Source organism: Trichogramma pretiosum, unplaced genomic scaffold (assembly GCF_000599845.2).
Source record: "Trichogramma pretiosum strain Unisexual culture from Peru unplaced genomic scaffold, Tpre_2.0 scaffold73, whole genome shotgun sequence".
In the NCBI taxonomy this organism is placed as follows: domain Eukaryota; kingdom Metazoa; phylum Arthropoda; class Insecta; order Hymenoptera; family Trichogrammatidae; genus Trichogramma; species Trichogramma pretiosum.
Window position 1 is genome coordinate 572,926 of NW_019641624.1, and position 24,020 is coordinate 596,945.

Genomic DNA, 24,020 nt, shown 5'->3' on the forward strand with positions numbered 1-24,020 from the left:
TGATTTCGTTCTGGTGTATACAGCTACGAACCCGAGGAAAGGAACGATTACACAATAATAATTAACTCGTAATATACTCTTCTTTTTTTAGCAGAAAAATGTGTATAGGATAGGAATATCGTAACACGATTAACCCGAGCTATATGACATAATAATGGATACTTTTTTTTCAAAACGAATCGTTTCGTCGTCTCAAACTCTTTATCATTACTTTTTCTTTTTTTCTTCCATATAGCGGTTACACAATAGTACAGTATAAGATAATAATACAAACGAAAAGATACAATAGAAATCGTGTACAAATAGCGGCGTACAAAAACTCCATTACAATTACACATTTATATAATAGTAATCATCCACATTACTTTTTCTTTTTTTTTTATATTTAAATATAGGTACACAGATCAAACGAGTGCGCGAGCGCCTTTTTCTTTTTACATAATCCCCAGCATCGACGTACCTGCCGTCGAATGCAGTACGACCCACTTAATGCAGTTTTTTTCACAATTACTTTTCTTTTCCCTTTCGATAAATCATTTTCTTTTATTTTTTTTTTTATTTCATTTTCGTTTCAAAGCAAAAAAGGTAATGAGAAAAAAAAATTATCGAAACGACATCAGCAATTACACGATAGTTTTTCAGTTTCCTTGATATTTTAATTTGATTAATCGCTGAGTGTGTATGTGTGTAATACGAGGCACGATTGAAGATTCGTACAAAAAAATCTAAATTAACGTGCCTCGACCCGTATAGCTCGCGATGCGATCAGATTTTGCCCGTTGTCATCGGCTATCTATCCCAAATAAACTACTCAAACTATTTGCGCGTGGTGCATTTTTTTGTCAAATGGCTCTCAACAAAAGTTTGAAGTAATATATCTCGTGGCCGCGCAATAGCAACACGCGAGGGTTCAATTTTTCTTTCACGCAAAATCCAACGTTTGGATTCATGTAAATTCAAACTTCAAGTACATGTTAATATATATTTTTATGATTCACTTGATTTATCTTTTTTTTTCTCATTGAGAAATGAGGAATCGCGGCTGGCTAACAATATAATTTACTTAAACAAAGACTATAACAGGCTACAAATAGAGAATGTTATTTTTTTCGAAATAATATTTATATTATACATTTCTATCTCACAAAAATTTTATCTTACTATAAGAGAATCAGTTGCATTTCAGTTTACTTCTTTTTCTTTCAAAGTTTCCGCATTCCATTAATAACAAACTCACAACTTTCAGTCTTTTGGATAAAACCCCTATGAATATAGGACATATGTATCGTTTGTCGCAGAAGAATTTACGACCATATAACTCGAAAATGCGATCTTCGATACTCTTGTCGCTATTTTTGAAAGGAAAAGAAAAAAAAGTTATAAAATTAATTACGACTATTAAAAATACGTTTTACGAATAATTATTACAATAGGAAAAGAAAGTCAACATATCCTGTAGGCGCTGACTACTTAGCAACTACATTTACGTTGATTCTTTTCAAACTGAGTTATAATTATTGCATTGTATATTCGACAAACTCACTTTCTATTATAATACCAAAACAGTGTCGTTAGTTCATAAGGTACACATGCCAGTCTTTTTGACGTATATATTTATGCAACTTGAAGTGAAAAATGACCCCTCGAAGAAGTTTCGTATTGCGCAGCGACGCCGAATGCGATTGCATTTCATTTCTGGGAAATCCGTCTCAATCGAGAACGGCGCATCTCTATAGGCAGTCGCAGCTTACGGGTATTTTTATCAATATATTATTTATATATTTATTCAGCAATCACAAGTATATTGTACGCACTTTTTTGTCACTACGTTAATCATTGTGGCAGGTATTACTTTAATATGCTTTCCTGTGACAATATTCGTCCGCTAAATGTACACGTCCAAACACAAATGTTAATTACAACTAAAACAACGAGGAAGATAGAGATAATTATATTTCCATAAAGTTATAGTAGAGCAGCTACTGCATAGCAATCAATGGAATATTTCATCTCGCTCAATTTTTTTTTCATCTTTAGCTAGTTTTGAATCGACGTTACTGCTTTGACTTCAAATCGAACGAAAAATAAGAGATTGTTAATCGACAATCTGAAAGTAATATAGAGAAGAATTCGTTTTCGTTCGTGCACGCGATCAATTTTTTGTTTTTCGTCCGAACGGGCTGTCATTAGCAACCATTTTTTTTGCGCTTTTTCACAAGCTCCGAGCGCATTATAACAATGTTCAATGCGATTTGGCATTATCACACGTCGAATAATTGCACGCGCATCTCGTTCAAAGTCACAAAACATGATGCTTCCTTAGTTTTTTTTTCACATTAATCATTACATGTTCCTCAGTTTGCTTGCAAATTTAAGACACATCCAGGTAATTTACATAACAGATTATTCAAGATCATGTTTACGCACGGTTCTCGGCAAAGAGATAATTAATTTATTATTTATGACCACTTAGCTTCGCGTGATACGCTTTGACGACAAATTAAATCATTGATGTGAATTTTCATTTTGTAATTTTACTTGTGCATCTTGGCGACACGTGATAGTACATTATGTTTTTCCCCTACACACATTCGATTCTTATACTTGAAGTTTATTCTACTAAAAGGTGAAAAACATTCGTAGGTATTGTGGTTGTCGTCGAAACGACTGGCAGTAAATTCATTACGTTCTCGATAAATTCAAAGATAAATCGAATCCAGTCTCATTCCGTCATGAAAGTAACGTCAGTTAATATATATTATCATTAATATATGATGTTTTTTATATATTGTATATATTTTGGCTGTGACAAGTAATTTAGCACAACCGATGTTCGAATAAAAAACTATGCAAAGGTGGAATTTGATTTTTTTAAGCTGATAGCTTGCATTTATTTTTCATTTTAATGAATTTTTTGTTTATATAATAATATTAATAATAATTATAATAACAGACGACCTAATTAGAAACGACAACGGAAATGTACAATTGCTATTTTTCTTAATTTCTTGTTTTTTTCTTATACTTTAGCTTTTTTTTCTTATATAAACATGAGGCTTTATTTTGTTTCAAATGATTAATCAGCCTTGGCAAATATAGTGAGACTTTTAATATGCTGCACTTTCGATACTTGAAAACATTTTACAGCTATAAATACAAAATAACCAAGCAAAAGGCAAGGTCCATATCATGTTAATGTTGTTACTTTTTGTGAGATTATTTTTAATGTATTTGACTTAGAAGAATGCACAAAGTTTGCAAATACGTTATAGAAATGCTTGCCATTATTAATGTACTTATGCAAAAAGTTTCTGCCAAAGCAAAAGACAGTCTTCCAGCGTGTATGAAGAAGGGCAGTTTCTGGCCTCTTTTAGGTTTTATCACATTAATGCGTGGCGCAGCATCAACGATTTACATTGCAATTTTCTTATGAGCTGAGATTAATAATTGTCTCTATTGTATCGAGAGTGAACTCTTTTTTGGCTCATCTAAATTTTACGCCCAAAATTTGGTGGCGATTCATCATTTTTAGTTACGTTACACTGCAATGTGCAAAGTATATTTATAGAAACTTTTACACTTATATTGATTTAAAGGTTGAAAATTTGACCACTGCTATACTATCGAATTGATTCGATAAAAAGTTATTTAATCATGCCATCGCGCTTATGCTATATGTAGATGAAACAAGAGACGCCAGTTCAAAAAATCTTTCAAGCGTCATAATTAGTACAATTATAAAATTCAAAAAGAAATCTCTTTCAGCGCTTCCATTTCATGTGCTGTTTCCAAGTGAGTTTCGCGTTTTAGACATACAATTTAACTGATATCAGTTCATGTTTTGCCCTAATTTTACAAACTAGTTGATGTAAAAATGCACCAGAGTTATACGTTCTAGTGTATGCATATATGATTTATCATCTTCGTTATCGTGAGTATAATTAAAAGTAGCAATTAATGCTTATTAATTTTCGTCCCAAGCCAAGAATAATAGTTGACAGACGGGTTTCTAGTCATAATTGAATTGAATTCTCTAAATAAAGATGGATTCTTTTTTCAACAGTAATTATTGAATGGTCATCAAGAAACCTTGATAGTTTTTGATGACTTATTCATTTTGTTGTCCGACTTCTTCTTTGTTGTCACTCTCAACGGGATTGACGTTCCCTTTGTTACCGCCTACAGATGAGTTTCCAGCATTGACATCAGATATTTTGTCGCCATGAGGATCTTTGTCTCCTGAATCCATCTTCACATTGCCTAGAGCAAAATTTCGAATCACGAGTTATTATTTTTAATCGCTAAAACAAATTTAAGTCACTGGAATCGTTCATTTATTAAAACATAGAAAAAGAGAACGCCAAGAAAGCAGCGATTAGAGAAAAAGGCACGATAAGAGAAGAAAAGAGTTTCACAAATAAACGATTCGACTCACTGCTATAATAAAAGCATTAAATCTCACTTTGATTTGAATAGTACTGCTGCTGTTGCTGCTGCATTTTCATGTTTCGCTGTTGTTGTTGCTGTTGTTGATGCATATTAGGCCGATGTCGGTTCATTTGAGACTGTTGCTGCTGTTGTTGCTGTTGATTGGGAATACAATTTTGTTGCTGCCCCTGCTGCGAATTGTTCGGACCACCCGGAGCGAATGAGCCCGGAACAACTGCTGGTCGCTGTATGGGTGCTGGGTATGGTCGCTGCTGTTGATTCGGTTGAATATTACCACGTGGTGGCATTTGCATTCCTCGGTTCTGCTGCATAAACTTTATGGTCATTGTTTAAACCATTAGATAACGATTAGTATTTTAGTTGCGAATAGCATGAATTTTTAACAGATGGTTATTGGCATATTAAGCATAATATAGCACGCTAACAATCAATATAAATATTCGTGCATCAAGCTTGTGATTTATCTCAGAGTATGGAAAAAAGAGGTGTTACTTACGAATTGATTGTTGTAATTGCCAACCAGACCAGGCTGATTAATATTTTGATATTGGTTATATTTGTGGTGCTGCGAAGAACTGGATTGCTGTTGTTGTGAAGATGCTTGTTGTTTTCTCGATTTGGGAGATGGTATTTGTTGTGCTGAAATTTTACAAGAAAATGGTTAATTTTCTGGTCATTTCAATCACTATTATAAAAAAAAAAATAAAAAAAAAAGGGTGAACTTAGTACATGAGTACAAACTTGAGTTAAACACGGAGCCTAGGACATCTTGTTGATTTCCGGATGGACTCTTGAGCTGTCTAGGCTGCTCTTGTTGCTGATGTTTACTGAGGAAATTAGCAGCGGCATTAGCTGGCCCTGGTAAGCCACCTGGAGGATTCCGTTGGGCATACTGTTGGGCTGCAGCTGCAGCTATTTGCAGACCAGAATTGGAGAGGAATTGTGATCCAAAGTTTTGGAGACCGACAGGAGCTGCATTACCAGTGGGTAAATTTTGATTGTGTTGTCCAAAACCTTGCAAGCCGTAATGTGCACCTGTTTGCTGGGCTGCATTAGCTTGTTGATAGAAGCCTGTCTGTGATCCGGAGAATACATCTAAAAAGGAAACCATACGATTTTAGTGTCATGGTCAACGATTTGATTTTAAAAAAAAATTGTGCACTGCATTTTGTGATAGATCAATAAGATCAGGATTAAGCTGTTGCGAATTAAAATGTCAATTGGTTGTGGAAAAAAATCGATAACTTTCAAGTAATATCGATCAAAAAATTTAAAAAAAAATCTCAATATATATTATCGTGCATAGTAGTTACAAATAAATGAATAAAGGAAAGGTTGGTTAAGCTTACATAAATTCGAGTTAGGTTTACCAGCAGATGCTGCGTTGTAATAGTTGTTTGCCGGTGGTTGCACGTTGGGGCCTGGTCTCTGGACAAGCTGCGAGTTGCCCATGTAGTTACCACTGACACCCAACACTTGTTGCGGATCGTAAGGAATGTATGCCAACTGCAAAAATCAGTTACTTTAGAAATCGAACAATAGTTGGAAAATTGTTATTATAAAATGAATATTTACTTGATTTGGCTGTTGTGGAGCTGAAGGTGCCGGGAAATGACCTGTCTTAGTACCAATGGCACCGATAGGCTGTGTCGACGGCTTAACACTAGCAGACATCAGAGAATTCGATGACGAGCTAATAAGAACCGTGTTCGGATTATTGCTTAGCTGCTGATTTTGTCCAAATGGTGGAGCAGCGGCTGCGGCCTGCGTGACAAAATGATTTATAAAAATATTAACGCTCGAGAATCGCTTGACAATTGGTGCCACCCTGTCTCGAAGATACTCACGAGTCTGTATTGCTGAGAGAGATTGCTTTGATAAATATCAGGCTGAGCAGTCGGTGGCTGGGGCGGTGGCGGCGGCGGTTGCTGCGGCTGCATGTACATGTTCTGATTGTACGAGCTCTGCAGCGACGGCGCGTACGGCGGATACTGAGTGAAGGGCGATCGGCCCTGATCCAATTGGAAAGCGCCGTACAAGTTGCCGGCTTGAGCTGGCAACTGTCCCGAGCCGGTGTTGAACAGTACGGCCGGTGGCGAGGGTATCGCCGACATGTTGCCGTACGGGGCCGCTGCCTGCGAGCCAGGATACTGCTGTGAGTAAGAAAAGTTCGATCGTTAGTTTGCGTGCCCCTTTGAGAAAAGAAGTGTAGCAGTTGTTGTGTTTTTTTTTGTGTTATTTGCAATGTTTTGGAAAAAAAAATTGCAAGATAGCTCTTCTCTGTAGTATATGTAGACAACTACTCGTGTTGAATATGTATACAAACGAAGTAAAATGAAAGACAAAATCTACAGCCTCTATTCGACATGACAGTATATAATGAGAAACGATGGTATTAAGTCTGGCCAACCAGTAGACAAATAAATTGAAAAACAGCGATAGGCATTACCAGAACTGAAGAAAACTATAAGTAAATAAAACAAAATTAAATTAACGATAAACTATTTTATTAAAAAAAATGAACGATTAGCCGCGAGATCTTATTTTCTATTGAGCAAAGATACATCTTCTAAAACGAGAAGTAAGTGTCTAACAAAAAAAAATACAACAACAACAAAAATAAAAAATAAATAAATAAAAAAAAAGAACTTGATGATGTTAGATATCACAACCTGATAATTAATGTGCGACGGCTGGCCGGTCGAGTTGTAAGGCGGCGGACTGAGAGGACCCTGCAGACTCGCCGGCGGATGGCCGATGGGGCTCTGGCCTGGCCGCATGGGACTTGGTCCCGGTACGGCAGAGCCGGGCTGGGCGCCTTGGCCACCCGACGACTGTTGCTGCGGCTTCACCTGCTGGGGTACCAGCTGCGCATGAGGGGAGAGAGAAGCAGTCAGCGATTTGTTTTTCTATTTCTTTTTGGTTGCTCTCCTTCTTATCAGCGAGGAGAAATTTTTCGTATCTTTTTTGTTGTTTTCAATTTTTTCAACTATGGTTCATTTTTCGTTTGTTTCAAGTACGCTGAACTACCTCGTTGGACTACAGCGATCTTCGGTGCGTCAGCTTATCCAGCATCGAATTATAAGAGCTAAGTTTCTTTAGATTCATGCTTCAACAATGGCCACATGCATGCAAATGTGTAATAATCGTGTGCAGAACGAGGTAGTTGGCGTTAAAAAAAGAACTACTATTATTAAGAACTAAAGATAAGCAAGGTACGGCGATCGATCTGATCGATTGAATGTCTCGTGCTATTCTCTAGCTAAGATGTTTATGAAAACTAACAAATGAATGAAGCAGCTCTAAAAGCCAAATGCCAACTAAATGAACATTATGTTTTTATGAAAAAATGATCATAATGATTCGTCAATAAGAAGCTCGAGCAGTTGCGTGAACTATCGTAAAGAGAGAGAGAGAGATGTATGACAAGTGTGGGTGAGAGAAACGAGAGGCGAGATAGAGAAAGAGAAAGAGAGTAAAAAGTATAGACGAGCGAGAAACTGTCGTGTCAGATTCGTGTGTGGTACGAACACTGAACTCGGGTCCCTGCACTCGAGACACTTACCTTGCAAACGTTATTGGCAGCGTTCATGTCGTTCTTCATGGCGGCTTGATTGTACTGCTGATGCGCTGCACTGTAGCCGTCGTCGACGTCGTTGGCCTCGAACGGCTGATTGAAGCTGTTAGCGGCGCTGACGACGCTGTTGGGGTCAACCACGTCGTGCTCGACGACAGTGGGCATCGGCGGCGCGTTCTCCCACACCTTCTTGACCGAGGCTATCTTGAGATTGAGCTCGGCCGTCGAGGGCGATATGGTGCTCTGGTTGATTGGCATTTGAATCGACCTTGGCATGCCCAAGCTCTTGCCCTTGTCGTCGGTAAGCTGACTCAGATCAGAATCGAACGTGAAGTCCAGCTTCATGTCCGCGGTGTCCTCCTTGCCGCTGCCCGATGTCGTGCCGAAGGTGAGGGGCATCTGTATGGCATCCTGCTGCTGGACAAGTTTGTCCTTGCCCACGGCGAGCTCGCCACAGGACTTGGTGGAGAAGGCAACGGCGAGTGATTGTTGCTGTTGCAGCTGATTCACACCCTCGTTGTCCTCCACCATGTCGTTGGAACGTTTGCTGCCGGAATCTTGTCTCTGTTGGGGCTTCATGTGACTGGAGTACTTTGACTTGATGGCCATGTCACCAGTCGAACCTACGTTGCTCTTGGTGTTCTTCGAGTAGTTTGTATTTTCAAATATCAGTGTCTGGACAGGTGCCGAGGTCGTGTCATCTTGACCACCGGTCTGATCCTTCATAGAGCCAAGCTTGATTTTGTCGCAGTTGGGCGAGTTGCGCTGATTATCAGCTGCTTGATTGGAGTCGTGATCGGCGTTTGGTGCATTGGAGCTCGATCCAGAGCCAGGGGTCAGTACCGACATGAGCTGAATGTCACCGGCCGCCGAGCCAACAGCGGGCGAGGGCGGCTTGGCCGCGCCACCACTGGTGAAGGGCTTGTCCCAGGCGTTGACGGGCGGCGGCGCCGGAGTGACGGCTGAGCCGTCCTTGGAGCCGGGCTTGGCGCTAGACGGTATGTCCACGGATTCGTTGACGGCTTGCTGCTTGGCCATTTTCTGTTTCTGGAAACGCGGCGCAAGCTTCTGCTTGTGCTGTCCGTAATGCTGCTTCGCTTGGCCCGCAGCGCCAGGCGGTCCCATCAGTGGCGGGATGCTCTGGTTCTGGGACTGCGACTGCTGTGGCTGCTGCTGTTGCTGCTGCATGCCATCGCCGCCACGAGACGACTGGGAACCGTTGCTCTTGGATTTGGAGCGTTCGCGTCTGCCACCAGCTTTGGCGTTCTGTTGCTCGTCCTTCTGCTGTTGTCTGCTGGAGTCTTTGACGTTCTTCTTGGATCGAACTTCCTGGAATCCATCGGAGTCGATTTTTCCGTCGTCTCCGGCATTACCGGATGCAGCGTCGTCGATGATGCTACCATCGTCGTGGTCCACGTTACTGCCGGCGCTGCTGCGCTTTTCCTTGGATTTCTTGGCATTGATGTCGTTCAGAGCTTGGTTAACAAGATTCGGATCATTTAGCTTGATGTCGTCGACGCGATTCACCATCTGGGCCTCCTTGCCCATCTTTATACTGTTGATCGGGCCAGCGTTGGCTGAGCCTTGGCTGCGCGGACGACCATTAAGCTGGGTATTCTGTATTAATGGTGGAATGTGGTTACGCTGTGGTCCTCCGCCGCTGCGGTCCGCGGCTCCCTGGGCGTTGCGAGCTTTCTCGGCGCCTGGAGCGCGATTCGACTGGGCGTTGGAAGACTTGGGACCTTTGCTGTCGCCTCCTTTGGGCTGCTGCTCTCTTGGCTCTCTTGGCTCTCTGGGTTCCCTCGGCTCCCTGGGCTCTCTGTCGCGATCTCTATTGCCGCCACCGCGACGATTGTCACGATTGTCGTGGGCGTCGCGATTATTGCCAACGGCGTTGCGCTCATTTCTAAACGGCTTGTTCGAGCGACTCGATGGCGGTCCATGACCGTCGAGCGGCTGTTCCTCGCTGTTTTCAGAGTTGGTCTCCCACTCTTCGTTGCCGTGTTCATTCTTCATCGACATACCGCGGCCTCGACCACCACCTCGTCGGCTACCGCTTCGGGTACGCTTGGATTTGAGCTCTTTCTCCTTGGGAGGTCTGGGCCCGGCGCTTTGCTGCTGTCCGGCATTGTTACCTCCACTGTGATTGTTCACCTGAGTGCTAGGTGACTTGGCGTGTCGCGTAAGGCCAGCAGTCAAGGCCTGCTGCTTAGCCATTGTCTTTTCATCGGCCGATTGATCTCCCGACAGCTGAGCATTCGACTGGTCGTAGTGCTCGGACGGGCTGGCATTGGTTTTGTTGGAGTCGATGAGATTGTCCGGTCTGTCGGTGGAAAAGGGGCTCTTACTGGGTGGTGGCCCGTAACCGTCCATGCGTCCGCCGGCGGCGCCGCCACTCGTAATGACGTTGACCGGCGGTGCTCCGCGAGACGTGTTGTTCGTACGGAATCCGCCACGTCCACGACGCGAAGGCTCACCAGAAGGCGCAAATCCTTCGCGACTGGGTCTTCCACTGTCGGACCTCTTGTCGCCACCGCGTGGACCGAAATCTCGTTGCTGGGAATCATTGGAAATGTCCTTGTTGCTACCGCTGCTCTTCTGCTGCTGTTGTTGCTGCTGCTGCTGCTGAGAGCTGGCTGCCGTCGACGCGGATGCGCTGCTCGCAGCGGAGGCCGACGACGATTGATTACGATTGCGTTCATCCTTTTCAGCTTTTGGTGCTGACGGCTTGGGCGAGCGAGCCTTCGGCAGTTGATCGTGGCTGGCTTGACCGAGCTCGTCACCGCTGAGTTCCGAATCGGTGCGATCGTAACCAGGCTTGCGGTTCAAACCTCTGCTGCCACCAGGACCGCGACGACCTCCCCTGGATGACGGGGCCGCAGACACGGCTGGTTGCACGTTGGCCTCGTTTCTCCAGGGACGCTCGCGCTCGGCACGGTCGCGATCGCGATCACGACCGCCGGCGGAAGGATAGGCATTGGATCCAGCACGATCGCGATCGACGCGGTCGCGTTGGTCACGGCCACGCTCACGGTCTCGATCGTCCGGCCATTGGCGGGCGTTGCGCGAGTCCGAAGGACGCGGTCCTCGAGCGCTGCCACTGCCAGCGCGGTTGCGCGCATTCTTGTCGCGCTTGTCGTCCTTGTCGTCGACGTCTTTGTCGAGCATATCAGCCGAGGAAGCGTCCGCGGGACTGCGCTTCTTGTTGTCGAGGCTCATTTTCTCCATGCCGTGCTTGAGTTCGTTGACTGTCTTGTGATCGCTCATCTTCGACTTGTCGTCGTGTCCGTAGCGATGCTTCTCTTCCTCCTCCTTTTCAAAGGTTGGCGACATGGCATCGGCCCAGCTCGTGCTCTTAGTCTCGGATTTGCGTCCCCAGACGCATTCCTCCTTTTTGTCCTCCTTCGGACTGTCTTTCTTATCGTCGTGACGCTTCATCGGACCTCCGCGCTTATTGTGCACGTCCTGGTCTTGATCATGCTTGTCCTTGGCCATCAATGGGCCCGACATCTGACGACGATCGCGATCCCTGTCCCGGATGTCTTCTCGGAAGTTATCACCCAGTGGCTTCTTCGGGGCTTGCTGTTTCAACAGCTGCTCCTCCTCGTACTCGGGATAATCATTGGCCCAGGAGCCGGTGGAAGGCGCTATGCGCGAGTCCTCGTGCACCGAGGTACGCGAAGTGCGCGAGTCCCGGGAATCCGGACGCGTCGGCCGCTCGTTCTCGGAACGATGGCCGAGATCAGCACTGCTGACGCTGCGTCGGCCGCTGTCGTCGTGGGACACGCGACTCTCGTGCCAGTCGCCGGAGCTGTTGTTGTCGCTGCGAGCGCCGTGGCGCAAGTCGCTGGGCTGCTGATCGTCGAACGCGTGCTCCTGAGGCGATCCCTGTATCAACGATAAATGTCGCATGAGTCGATGCTTCCCAAAATTTCATTTTTCTTAACTTGAGCAGCGTGAAAGCATCGCTGCAACTTACCTTGCTGTATCCATCGTGATCCTTTCTGTCTCTGTGATCTCTGCTGTCTTTGTCGTCGTAACCGCGCCTCTGGTCGGGATGTTGGTCAGCCCAGCTGCCACTGTTGCGTCGATTGTCGTCGTAGTCGTATTCCTTGCCGGACGAGTAACGATCGCGATCGCGACGTGGATAATCGTCGTAGTACTCGTTGCTGGACTGCTTTCTGGCAGGTTCGAAGCGACGATGGGATCCGCTGCCACCACTGCTGCGACGGTCCCTAGCATCGTCGTCCCGGTCACGCTCACGATCGCGCTCGTCCATGCGTCTTGGGCCAGGTTTCATACTGTTGTCTGCGATAGTAGTGAAATGATTAAAATTGTTCAAAAAAAATTTTCAGAGTAAAATTACAATTATAAACAAATATACTTGCTAAAGATACTTGAGACAATATAAATTATGTTTCTTAATTCCATAGAGATCTATTTTAAATGATATTAAACCTAATTTATGAAAATTTATATAATTTCATGCAGGATTAAAAAAATTACATGCACCAGAGGGTAAGTCATTATCATAAGAACGAATAATAATCAAAGATAACTTGTTGCTTTGTAGTTCTAAGATAAAAAGGAGCATTTTTTCGGTCGTTAAGAAGTATTTAACTAATGATTATTATGGTATCGAAATTTCATCACCTTAAAATACTTAATTAAAAGTTTGACATAAATAGACAAGATATTGAAACGGAAGTAGAAATTGGTATTACAAGAAGTCTAAGAAATCAGATATACATTTTCGAATGGCTCATTACTAAGCACGTAAGTTATCTTTCATAAGTTTTCCATCATTACATAAATGATTTCAAAATATTATCAAAGCTTACTTTGATATCTTTTGAATCATTAACGACGCCATAACTACTAATGAGCGTTCGCAATTAAACACAATCTAAAATTGGCATTAGTAGACAATTATTTTACGGGTTAGGCAACATTATCAGGACAAGTCAGTGAGAAAATGAGGATCGGGTGATTTTTAGGGCGTATTTTAGCAGCGTATGATAGATTGATATTGCATGCCGGATGTTAGCCGTCCAAAGCATTTAAATTGTGCATGACATAACGTAAAGGATTTAAATGCACGCAAATCAATAGCAATACATGTTTTGTTAAAATACCATGCAAAAAAAAAAGAGTAAAAAAAGGGTGCAGTTAGGTCTGATGTGAAAAAGATCATGCATAAAAAAATCTACGGAGGTATGGAAGAGAAAACACTCTTAACGAATACACTAACGAAGAGATAAAGAGTTAAATCGCTCAATGGCACGTACTCAATGAGTTAGCATGGTTATGGACCCATCGACCAGGGTCATATTGCTGCGAAAATGAAACGGGCTGCGAGGAGCGCTCGGTGCTTGGGGAAAGTCGATTATTGGTCTGAGCCTGTGCAGCTGCTGCACCGCTCCTCTCGGCCTGCTGCTTTTGAAATCTCGGCGGCAGATTGCTCTGAAAGTGACGGGAGAAAGCGGGCTCGCGCGCTGACGGGCCACTCGACGGTTCCATGGAGGAGGAAGCGTTCGATGCTCCAGCCGACTGCTGTTGCTGTTGTTGGCGCATGAAAGAGGGACGTTCAATCTGGCGAAACTCACTTGTTGCTTGGTGTTTGTCAGTTGCGCCGGCCTGCTGCTGGCTGTCTTTGCTCGACGACGCGTCCGAGGAGGAAGTGCGCGACCGCGTCTCTCGCTTCCACTCGGGCATGATTGCGGACGCTGCCGGTGGTACGCTCGACTTGCTCTCGCTATTACCGGCCTGCTGCTTTTGCTGCTCTTCGTCCTTTTGCTTCTTCTCGCGCAACTTGTTCTCGAGATCTTGCAATTTCTTGGCGGCAGCCTGCTTGGTCTGCTCGAGGAACCGCTTCTCTTCTTCCTCTTTGCGCTGACGAGCGCGTATCACGACCGAGTTCATGTTCTCGGCCTGTTCGCGACGTCGCTGGTTCCATAACTCTTCTTCATCTGTAACCATATATTATTCAATGTGTTATTTTAATAGAAAGTACGAAAAATTTTGGTTTTTTCATGTGAACGATATCGTACATGCATTGTCCGAAAAACTTTTTCAAGGAATTGGAAACGCGTTCTTACCTCTGATAGCGTGGGACGATCTTGATGGTTGCTGAGGAGGATAATTATTTGAGGGTGCTGCTGACTGTCCACGATAGTCACGTGGTGGTCCTTGCTGGTTCCAAGAACGCATGGACTGCATGTCATTGCGATTATCCTTGGACTGTGGTGGATGTTCTTTTTCTCTGGAGGGTAAATTATCTTTCTCTTCAGAATGATCTTTTTTGTGGTCTGATTCCTTTCGACTGTCTTCTATTTTTTTAGAACTTGCAGCGCTAGATGAAGACTGTTGATGAGACTGTGAGTGATGGTTGCTCGATGGCTCATCACCTTCCTCATCGCTGAAAGCAAGTTTTTGATTATAATCTATGTCATCGGAGGCGGTCCAACCGGCATCACGCGAAATGTCGTCCATGCGAGACAAGTCCTCTTCTTTGATAATTGGACGCGTCACAATTTCTTCTTCTGGGGGTGGCTGGCGAGACTCGCGCTCTTGTTGGCGAGGTGATGCACGATCGCCTGTATAATTGAAACGTGGTCGTGGACCAGTCGCTGGGAACTGAGTAGGGAAGTTATTTCCCGCAGCCAGTTGACCTTTATACATCTGAGGAAAATTTTTTATTTAGCGCGTTGTACTTTCAATGATAGGTGGCGAAGGAGGGACAAAATTATATACTTACAAATGGGGGAATGATTCCTCTGTAATGGTGCATATTACTCATTCCAGGTTGTTGTTGATTAGCCTGATTATTTTGTGAGGCACCACCAGCTGCTGCATTCTGGCCTGCCTGGCCCCCTGCCATGCCTTGCGATTGGGCCGAGTTCGTTCGTACGCCAGCGGCAGCTTCCGCTGGACTGGGACCACCCAAGTGGGGGCCCGGGCCCCCCTGAGTATTCCCAGCGCCGGCCGCTCCTGCTGATCCCGGTGCACCACCCGCTATGCGACTTCCACCTTGGCTCCAGCTTCCTTCTGCTAGTTTTATTTTATAATAACGAATTCATTAGTCAAATCTATCCAATTCAACTTCAAAAAAAAATGGTCATTTCTTTATTATCTCGCCAAACTTACTTTGGGGACGTAGACTTGGCCCGGGACCATATTGTGCGTTTTCGCGGTTCTGTTGTGTTTGCTGCTGTCCTGCTACAGGTCCGCCTCCTTTTAGAAAAAATTAAAATTGCACGATATAAGTAAATCATAAATAATATTTCAAGTACCAACTGCAAAATTAATGTAAAAAATTTCAAATAAAAATAATTGAAACAATGAATTATGGGGTTCGATTGAAAATAGTGTTTGAAAATAAATGATCAAATGTGGATTAAAAAAAATAACAAAATTATAAGCGCATCTTTCTATGCTTCTGTAACATCACCTATGGCCTACTATCAACAATTGTAATAATAATAATACTAACATGCTCTACAACAATGGGCTAAAATATAGGTATTAAACATCAAGTACAGTTGAAATAAAAATTTTACTGCAAATAGTTTATGAACGTCGTCAACATATGCAGGAAATAATTAAAATAAGCAATACAGCATAAAAATGGATGCTCTCTTAGGGCTACAAACAAGAGTAAAATTAAAAAAAAAACATACACAAGGGTAAAAACTCTCATTGATAAAACATTTTCTATAAAATGTTATTTTTATTACATTTAAAATATGTTTCAGAATATGGATAAGTAAATCAGAATCAACTAATCCTTATTCATGGACATATTCAAAAATGTAAATCAAAAACTTTATTAGAAAATGTTGTGGGATTGTGAGAGATTTTTTTATTGTTTTGAACAATAAGAACAATTATTAAAATGGAGAAAAAAAGAAGGTGTAACCAAAAACTGGAGATATGGGTAGGTTACAAAATTTAATTGACAGTTGGTGTAATTTACGAACTGGATAAGAAAGCAAATCAAATAAAAGAGCAGAGGGCACAAATAAAAGCCCACTAAAATGATTGTGAGATAAAGATAAGTTGGCACCTGCAGCTGTTTGCTGCTGGCCTGTTGGTGGGCCGGATGACTGGCCGCTCAGACTTGGAAACTCGTGCTGGAACTGTGGAGACTGGTGGGCCAAAAAGCTTAAGCCTCGGCCGCCTCTTCCCGATTCTACAAGGCCTGCATAACCGAATGCTATACATTTACCAGGAACATTATGTTAAACGACAATAAGTTTCTTTTACTTAGAAACTCAATTCGTTTTTAAGGGATGCATTTGTATCATGATGCTTTAATTCAAATTATAGCACTTAAGATAGTCTCTATATCTAGTGGAACACACTGATAGACTCTGTTAGTTTCTTTATCAGAATGTAAGTTGCTAGTTTATCAATCAAGCAGTGTCTACTAATCTTAAATTGCATGATTCACCTTGAGCTTTTTCAACATTAAATTTATAGCAACAGTGATTATTAAATAATAGAAAATACAGTTATTAATGATGAAAATGGTTCATGAGATTAAAGGTCAAATAATATTTATTTAACTCACCAACATCGCCTTGTTTGCTCATTATTGCACTCCATGATGACTTTCCTGAATCTGTTTGGTGTTGATTTTGTCCTGGCAGTGATGGATGCTGTTGTTGTGTTAATGAAGGTGTTTTTGCAGGTATGGGTCCTGTTGCACATTGTGTTGGTGTAGAATTTACCTATATTTCGGAAAAGACATGTTACCAGCAAACTGTTTGAGTCAATTCACAAATAGTTCAATAAAATCATCTACTAACGTGTGTTGTATTTGTGGGGGTGTTGGTTGAAGTTACAGTGTTTGTAGTAGGTGCTGATTCCTTGGTTGTGGCCCAACCACTACCACCGCTTGGTACTAGAGCGACTGCTGGATCACTGCTGCTGGTCTCACTCCTCAGACTTGGCAAGTTAGCTGGAGGTCGCCTGGCTGAGGGCACCTTTCCCAATGTTTGCATTCCATGTTTACGTGGTACCGTGCTTTTTTGTTGCTGTTGTTCCAAAGACTCTCCCTAAAGGAAGTTCATTATATCCAATTACAACAATCGGTCTCATCTTTTGCATTGCATGGCATTGCAGGGTATTAAGAATAACTTACCCTGCTGGTGCGGTACAAACTATTGATGTCTATCGATTGATACTTGGTTTTTCCTTTCTCCCCCTTCGAAGCAATCCCTGACAGAGTAGACATACTGTCTGCAGGCAACCATTTAGGACTGCTCAGACCCAGCGAACGAACCTTTTGTCTGCAAAAATAAAAATGAAAAAAAGAGGTAAAGTAACGTCACGTTTTTTTGAACAAATGAATCATTAATATATAACCAGACCACGCATCGCACACGTGCCAGACAAAGGAATTCTCTCTCTCTCTCTTTCGCGCGAGTGCAAAAGACAGAAAGAGCGAGATAGAGACGGCGAGAGAAACAAACAATAATAATTCAACGTTCTTTGTCGAGAACGTTCTTCTCCTTTTCGACTGTCAACACGTTGCAAGTCACGAGTGCGAGAGTGCGCGAGAGAGACGAAAAATGTGCGTCAACGCTTCTCGATAACACGACGATATCGCGATCAGTGTATCAATATCGGCAACAATTTTCACTTCGGGCACACACATACACCTTAATACGGCAATCCTTTTTTGGGGGAAAAACGCGCGTGTGCAACGCGCGAGACACGAACGAACGCAAGGAGGCCAGAAGCTCTCTGCTGCTGCTGCTGCACAGCCAGTGCGCGCGCGAAAGAGAGAGAGAAGGTCATTCAACTTCGCGACTCTCGCAGGAGGCGCACACACTCGTAGCACGCACGGAGGAGGAGAAGGAAAAAGGGCATTCTATAATAATAACAATAAATACGCATCAACCGTACACGTTTTTTCCTTCAGCGAGTCTCGTTTCACTCTCGGTTAATACGTACTGCTGTTTTGCGGAAAAATGTCTCGAATCTCGCTCGCTCGCTCTCACTGGTTATGATACACCGAGAGAGGCGCACAACCTCTTCTTCTCGCTATATAATTCCCCCTTTTTTGTATTCTTTCAAGGCGATCGTACTCGTCCAAGGCCGCTGCTGCCGCCGCCGCCGCGGCACACAACTACACTATATATATATCGGCTCGTGCGTGCATGTCGCGCATACACGTATATATACGCGCTAACACATATGCACAGCCTGCAGCAGCACTCCATATTTTATACTCTCTTTCTCGATCTCTTCTATGTTTTATACTCGAGCACGATTGAGTACGCGTATTGTGTACACCTTAATGGTTAATAAGACTATTGACTCACGTTTACGCTGATGGACGGATACGCGTTGTCGTCGCTGGGCTCCATGCAAATGAACACAACGAAAAATAAAAAGAAATCTCAACGAACGAACGATGACCAGCCACCGCTACACCAATACCACTACACCAGCGGCGTGTATAGTAAGAGCTCCGTCGTCGTGTCGCGTGCGCGATATGCTGCTCGTAGCTGCATATACAATGTAAAGGTTTTTCTACGCTCCGCCGATGCTGCTACTGCTGACTCTCTCATAAGTGTAATGTGTATAGAGAGAAAGAGAACCTATACATTATATCTTTCTCTCTTTCTCTCTCATAACAAAGTAGACGGCTTAGTAGTAGAGTAGTAGTTGTAGTAATCATCATCACCGCTACCGCCGACGCCGCCACCGTGAATGTAGCGTACATATTTCTTCTCAAATATTGGCCTACGCTAGCGGCAGACATTATTATAATAACCAAGTGATGTACATCAATGCAGACGCGCCCGTAGACCTGCATGTATACGAGAGAGAGCGAGAAAGAGAGAAAGATATAGAGTCGTAACGACCGACCGATAACGAGAGAAATTATCATAATGAAAATTCGGTCGGCCCGCCGTTGATCGTCGTTTCGTCATTAGGTAAATGTGTCGCGTACTGGCGGTCAGAAGGCTTCCAAGCGGCGATTCGATCCACCTTGCAGCGTAGCATGGGCATTTAGATTAGGAAAAAAGAAATCATCGTATCATCCGTGTGTACCTATATACATTATACTCGTATAATACATATCGCGGATCGAGAGGAGAAACAGTTGAGGAACTCAAACTCGCGGAGATAGCGCATAAACGAGTGGCAAAGAATAGCGAGAAAGATAGAGAGAAAAGCTTCGCGGCGCCGCGTTACATATACACTCATTGCTCTCTCTCTCTATGTTCCGTGGCACGCACTCTCTCTTTCTCTCTCTCTCTCCCGTCCATCTTCTTTCGTTTAATGCCGTACAGCCGCTGCTGCTGCTCGCGGCGGCGCGTCGGTGTATGTGCTGCGTGCGAATGTGTGTATGTAGTGTTGCTACCGTTCAAGGGAATATATATACTAGGTAGTAAGCGTATGCACATACACGTAGACACGGATTTACATTATAAAAGGGGCGCGATCGTGTCGCTGCGCGCAGCGGGTGCAAGGGGGCGACGGAAGAACGACACGAACACAGAGAGAGAGAGAGAGAGAGAGAGAGAAAGAAAGAGAGACGAACGAGCTTAGGTACGCGTGTACACGCGTAAAAAAATCTCGCGTGGAATTTCACACACACACGCGCTCATGCACACGCAGAATTTGGACTCTTTCTCGCGCGCGCGCGCGCGAATGGCAGAGATTCCTACCACCGCCAACCTAGGGCAACAACAATTTTTTTCTCGATTCTCGAGTTTGTTGCAAAAACGCCTCTCTCTCTCTGTATCATCGTGCACACGCATCGTATACGAGAGAATCCCGGCGAATTTCTGCGTGTGCGTGTCAGCGCGCACGCACACACATACACGCGGGCGCGCACAAATCGCTCTCCGATCGTGTGCGACCTAACCCATAAGCGCGACTCCCGTGTATATACAAGAAGTGTATAGGTATATTATACGGCAAAGGCGTGTTGGCGTTCCGTTTCCCCTGGCCGAGTTATATACGCGACGATATACGCGTATGCGTGCGATGTATACGCGGCGCGCAGCTTCCTTCCTTCCGGAAAGAAACAACCTCAAGAGCTCGAGCATGATCGTCGTCCGAGTTTTACGTACAATAATAATGTAATGTAGTATACATTTTGTGCTCTCTCTCGTGCACATTATATGCACACTGACACGTATACACGAATTCTATTTCGCGTGCCACACGCTGGGGCTAAGTAGTATGTGTGTGTGTTGTATTGTACGCTATATGACGACGCTCCGTCTCTTTCTCGCGCCCGACCGACGAGAGCCTCGACTTTGCGCACTCACACACACACACGCATAGATATATGTGTGTGCGATAGAACTATATGTATATAGAAATGCGCTTCGACTTGGACGAAGGAAACGACGAGACACAGGCTGACGCGATAACGAGAAAATGAAAAAAAAAAGGACAGAGAAGCTCGTGTGCGACTCCCTTACCTTGGTCCGTCCAAATGGGTAGGCGATACAAGAAAATCCCTCGGGGCAACGTCAGGCTCCCAAGTTGCTGCTGGTGTTGTCCGTCGTCGTTACAACACAGACACGCAGACGCACAGACACGGAGACGTGTGGTATAGAAAAAAAAGAGTCGAAGAGATAGAGAGAGCCTCGAAGAAAGAGGAGAATTTTCAACGTTGGATTTGCTTCTTCTTTGCTTTTTTTTTTGCTGGTTCGCGCACACTACTCTCTGAACGGGACGACACACCACAACGGGCGACGTAGACACACAGACACACTCACTGGCGCGTACACACACACACAGACACGGACACACAACGGCTAGCCAACTGCCGTGTGTGTTTTGCCAACAGGACGAGTAGAACTTGGTCGAGTGGCGATGAAAAAGAGCCTCTTTTCTTGCGGATCGTTGCTGTTGTTGTTTTAATATTTAATACGGTACCACCGTGGCGGAGATTTTTTGTCTAAGGCTCTCCGCTTGATTCTCTTGTATTATATGTATACGTGTATATACGCGATGTATATGTATACGTTGTTACTTTCTCAACGCAGGTTGTGGTGTTCTTTGTTGAGAAATCGTCGTTGTCGTCGAACTAATACACACACATACACAAAAGAATCCTCTTCTTCTCTTCTGTTTTTTTTTTACTTTAAATAATTAAATTATACTTGACACTTTTTGTTGTTGTTGTTGTTGTTGCAAACTTTCGTCGGTCGTCGATTTTATATATTTAATAATAAGATGAAACAATTAAATTAACACACACTACTATACGGCACAGTTCGCGTTATACACAGTACTATACTATACGTCGATTCCTTATTCTTTATTATCGAATAATTGTGTTATATTTTTATCAAAAAAAACGGCTTGTTGAAGAGGAACACGGGAGAAATGAGAATGAAAAAAAAAAGGTTCACGTCGTCGTCTTCGTCGTCGTCGTCGTCGTCGTTGCTGTTGAAGATCGACGATGATGAAGAAGCGGAGAAAAAAAAAGTTATGTATACGTATAACAAGGAAGGAAAAACGACTTTTTGGTCAAGTTGAGAGAGGAGAAGAGACGAGAATCGCCGACGTGACCGACGACGATGCGCTGTTATATACAGCCGCGTATAATATGCCTATAATGCTGCTGCTGCTGCTGCTGCTTCGCGAGCCACTTCACACACATAAACACACACGAACGGTACCACACTCACACGCACGCATACAACACGTATATGTATAACACCACCACACACTTTATCTTTTTTCTTTCCTTTTTTCTGCTCTCTCTCTCTCTCTCTCTCTCTAACTCTGTCTCTGTCTGGCTGGTGGTGGTGGCTGCCTTCAACACACTGCACGAGAACCCGAAACTCGCTCTCTTTTTTTTCTTATATACTCCGTCTTGCTTTAATACAATATATTATAATCTATCTATCGCGCGGCCCTCTCTCTTTTTTTCTTCTTTTTTTTTTATTATTTCACTCGTTACAAAGTCGACTCGAGCGCGCGCGGGTTATCCGCACAGAGAAAAAGAAACACGGTTATGTGTGCTCTCTCTTGGGTGCCCTTCTAGGCTCTCTTTCCTCTCCGGGACTACTGCGGACTCTGCGCTGACGATTCTTCTCTCTCTCTCTCTCTCTCTCTCTCTTCTATAAGCTGTGATACGGGCGCCGCGCACACAGTAGAGCAGAGCAGCACCACTCGGGCTATTACACCGTTGCACGCACACAAGCGCGAAACGCTCCTGCGCTGCGCGAATATTATACAGATGTATATAGCAACGATTGATACACGCGCATGCACACACACACACTCTCTTTTCCAGTGTATATATGAGCTAGTGCAAGGTACGAGAGAGAAAAAGAGAGAGAGAGAGAGAGAGAGACGTGTGTGTGGCTGCCCTGCCTTGCACTTTTTTTGCAATTAATGCAATGACAATATTGTTTTATTTTACTATCGGTCGCGAGCCGAGCAAGTGCGAGCTTGGTCGTCGTCGTGTCGGGTGGGTGCAGGAGAAACTCGTGTTTTTTTGTTTTTTTTTTTCAATCGGATGTTCTCGACGCGCAAACCGTGCGCTGCTGCAGTTGGGCTTTAAGCTGCTGCTGCTGCCTCGGCTTCTCTTTCTTTCTTTTTTTTCTCTCTCTCTCTCTCTTTATGATACACTTCGTTCGTCCTCTAATGAGCTTCGGATTTTCTGGCTCGTGTGCCTCTCGGCGGCGGCGGTGGTGTGCTTGCTGCACGTCTATATAGTTCGCATTCGCATAGTTTCTTTCTATCTTTCTTTCTCTCTCTCTGTTTCAAGCGCAAAAAGGGTAGAGACGAAGCGAGAGAGAAGTAAATATAGTTGGCGAGCAAACATGCCGAGTTTGCGATAGAGAAAGAGACGGATGCATATTATAAACGAACGAACGAGTCGACCGTTGGTGGCGCGCGCGCGAGAAAGATGCACTTTATAGTTCACAGATATAGAGAGAGAGAGAGAGAGACGCGTTTTGTAGAGCGCGTCACAATACGATTCGCGCGCGCGCGAGAGAAAACACACACGCTTTTAGATTCTTGGCTCGCTGATCGACTTGCTTACTTTTTTTTCTCTTTTAACGCGGCTGTTTCCTCCTCGTCTGTAATAATAACGATGTATTTTTATGTTTCTCGCAACGCGTCATTGTTAATCGCCGATCGCGTCTCTCGTTAGCGCGGCGCGAGTTAAAAGTCATTCGTATAATAGTTATAAGGTGCAGTGGGTGATGTACACGCAAGCTCCTATAGTTCTATCGTTTTTTCTTTCATTTAAAAAGGTCCATTTGGGACAAAAAAATTCAATTCAATCCTGCCACGTTAAATTCTGACTTGCTTAGTTTTAATAGAAGCGTCACAAGAGTAGACAAAGATCTTCTAAAAAAGTTCTCTTACTATAAGACTAAAAAATAATTTAAATTTTATAAAAATTAAGCAAAATAGTTCCAAACTTGGTCTTTGACTACTACTCTCTAACTTAGTTATAGTTTATTGAAAATTTGTTATTGCACTTAGTCTTAATCTGTTATATGTAAAAAGTAATATTATAGTATTGCATTGTATAAGTTTTTAGAAAACTAGAAAGTAAGACTTAGTTTTTTTTTGTCAAAATTTTTCTAAGTTACAGTTTACTTAACTTTAATATCAAGATCTAATCCTAATGGATATTCTACATTCCTCTACTGTAAATTTTCTGTTATTGTATTACAGCGAGCGCCACTTGGCCATTCTGTATATTTAAGCTTAAATTAATGGTTTTTTTATTATATTTATACCTCTTCTGTATGAAAATTCTGTATATACAAGGAAATAAATATATATAAGAGTAAAAAAAAAAATAGTTCTATCGTTCTATATGTATTTTTGTGTCATTGTGATTCGCGCGCGCGCAATATAGGTAGCACGAAAGTTGCAGCGCGCTTTACATACCAACGGTCCCGTTAACGTTGCGATTTGCTCCGAAACGAGATCTTAATTAACGAGGGCCGATGAACGTCAAAAGTTCTCTTTGGTTCAAAACGCC

General features: G+C 43.4%; 1 protein-coding gene across 9 annotated transcripts; it reads right to left on the reverse strand.

The window, feature by feature from the left end:
• Positions 1–182: 182 nt before the first annotated feature.
• LOC106655571 (protein PRRC2C-like) lies at positions 183–21,146 on the reverse strand. Of its 9 annotated transcripts, none has more exons than XM_023459033.1 (18): positions 20,479–21,146; positions 17,172–17,319; positions 16,837–17,085; positions 16,599–16,758; positions 15,173–15,259; positions 14,784–15,076; positions 14,125–14,707; positions 13,633–13,995; positions 12,006–12,334; positions 8,015–11,914; positions 7,122–7,316; positions 6,297–6,602; positions 6,025–6,213; positions 5,799–5,955; positions 5,179–5,544; positions 4,946–5,088; positions 4,463–4,763; positions 183–4,260 (listed from the first exon to the last, which is right to left on the reverse strand). In XM_023459033.1, the coding sequence occupies exons 2-18, from the start codon at positions 17,262–17,264 to the stop codon at positions 4,109–4,111; spliced, it is 7,866 nt and encodes a 2,621-aa protein (XP_023314801.1). In that variant the 5' UTR covers positions 17,265–17,319; positions 20,479–21,146; the 3' UTR covers positions 183–4,108. The 9 variants fall into 9 exon arrangements, with proteins under 9 accessions (XP_023314801.1, XP_023314795.1, XP_023314798.1 ...); XM_023459027.1 differs by having other exon boundaries at positions 6,297–6,599; positions 13,315–13,995; XM_023459030.1 differs by having other exon boundaries at positions 5,191–5,544; positions 5,820–5,955; positions 13,315–13,995.
• Between the last annotated feature and the right edge of the window lie 2,874 nt (positions 21,147–24,020).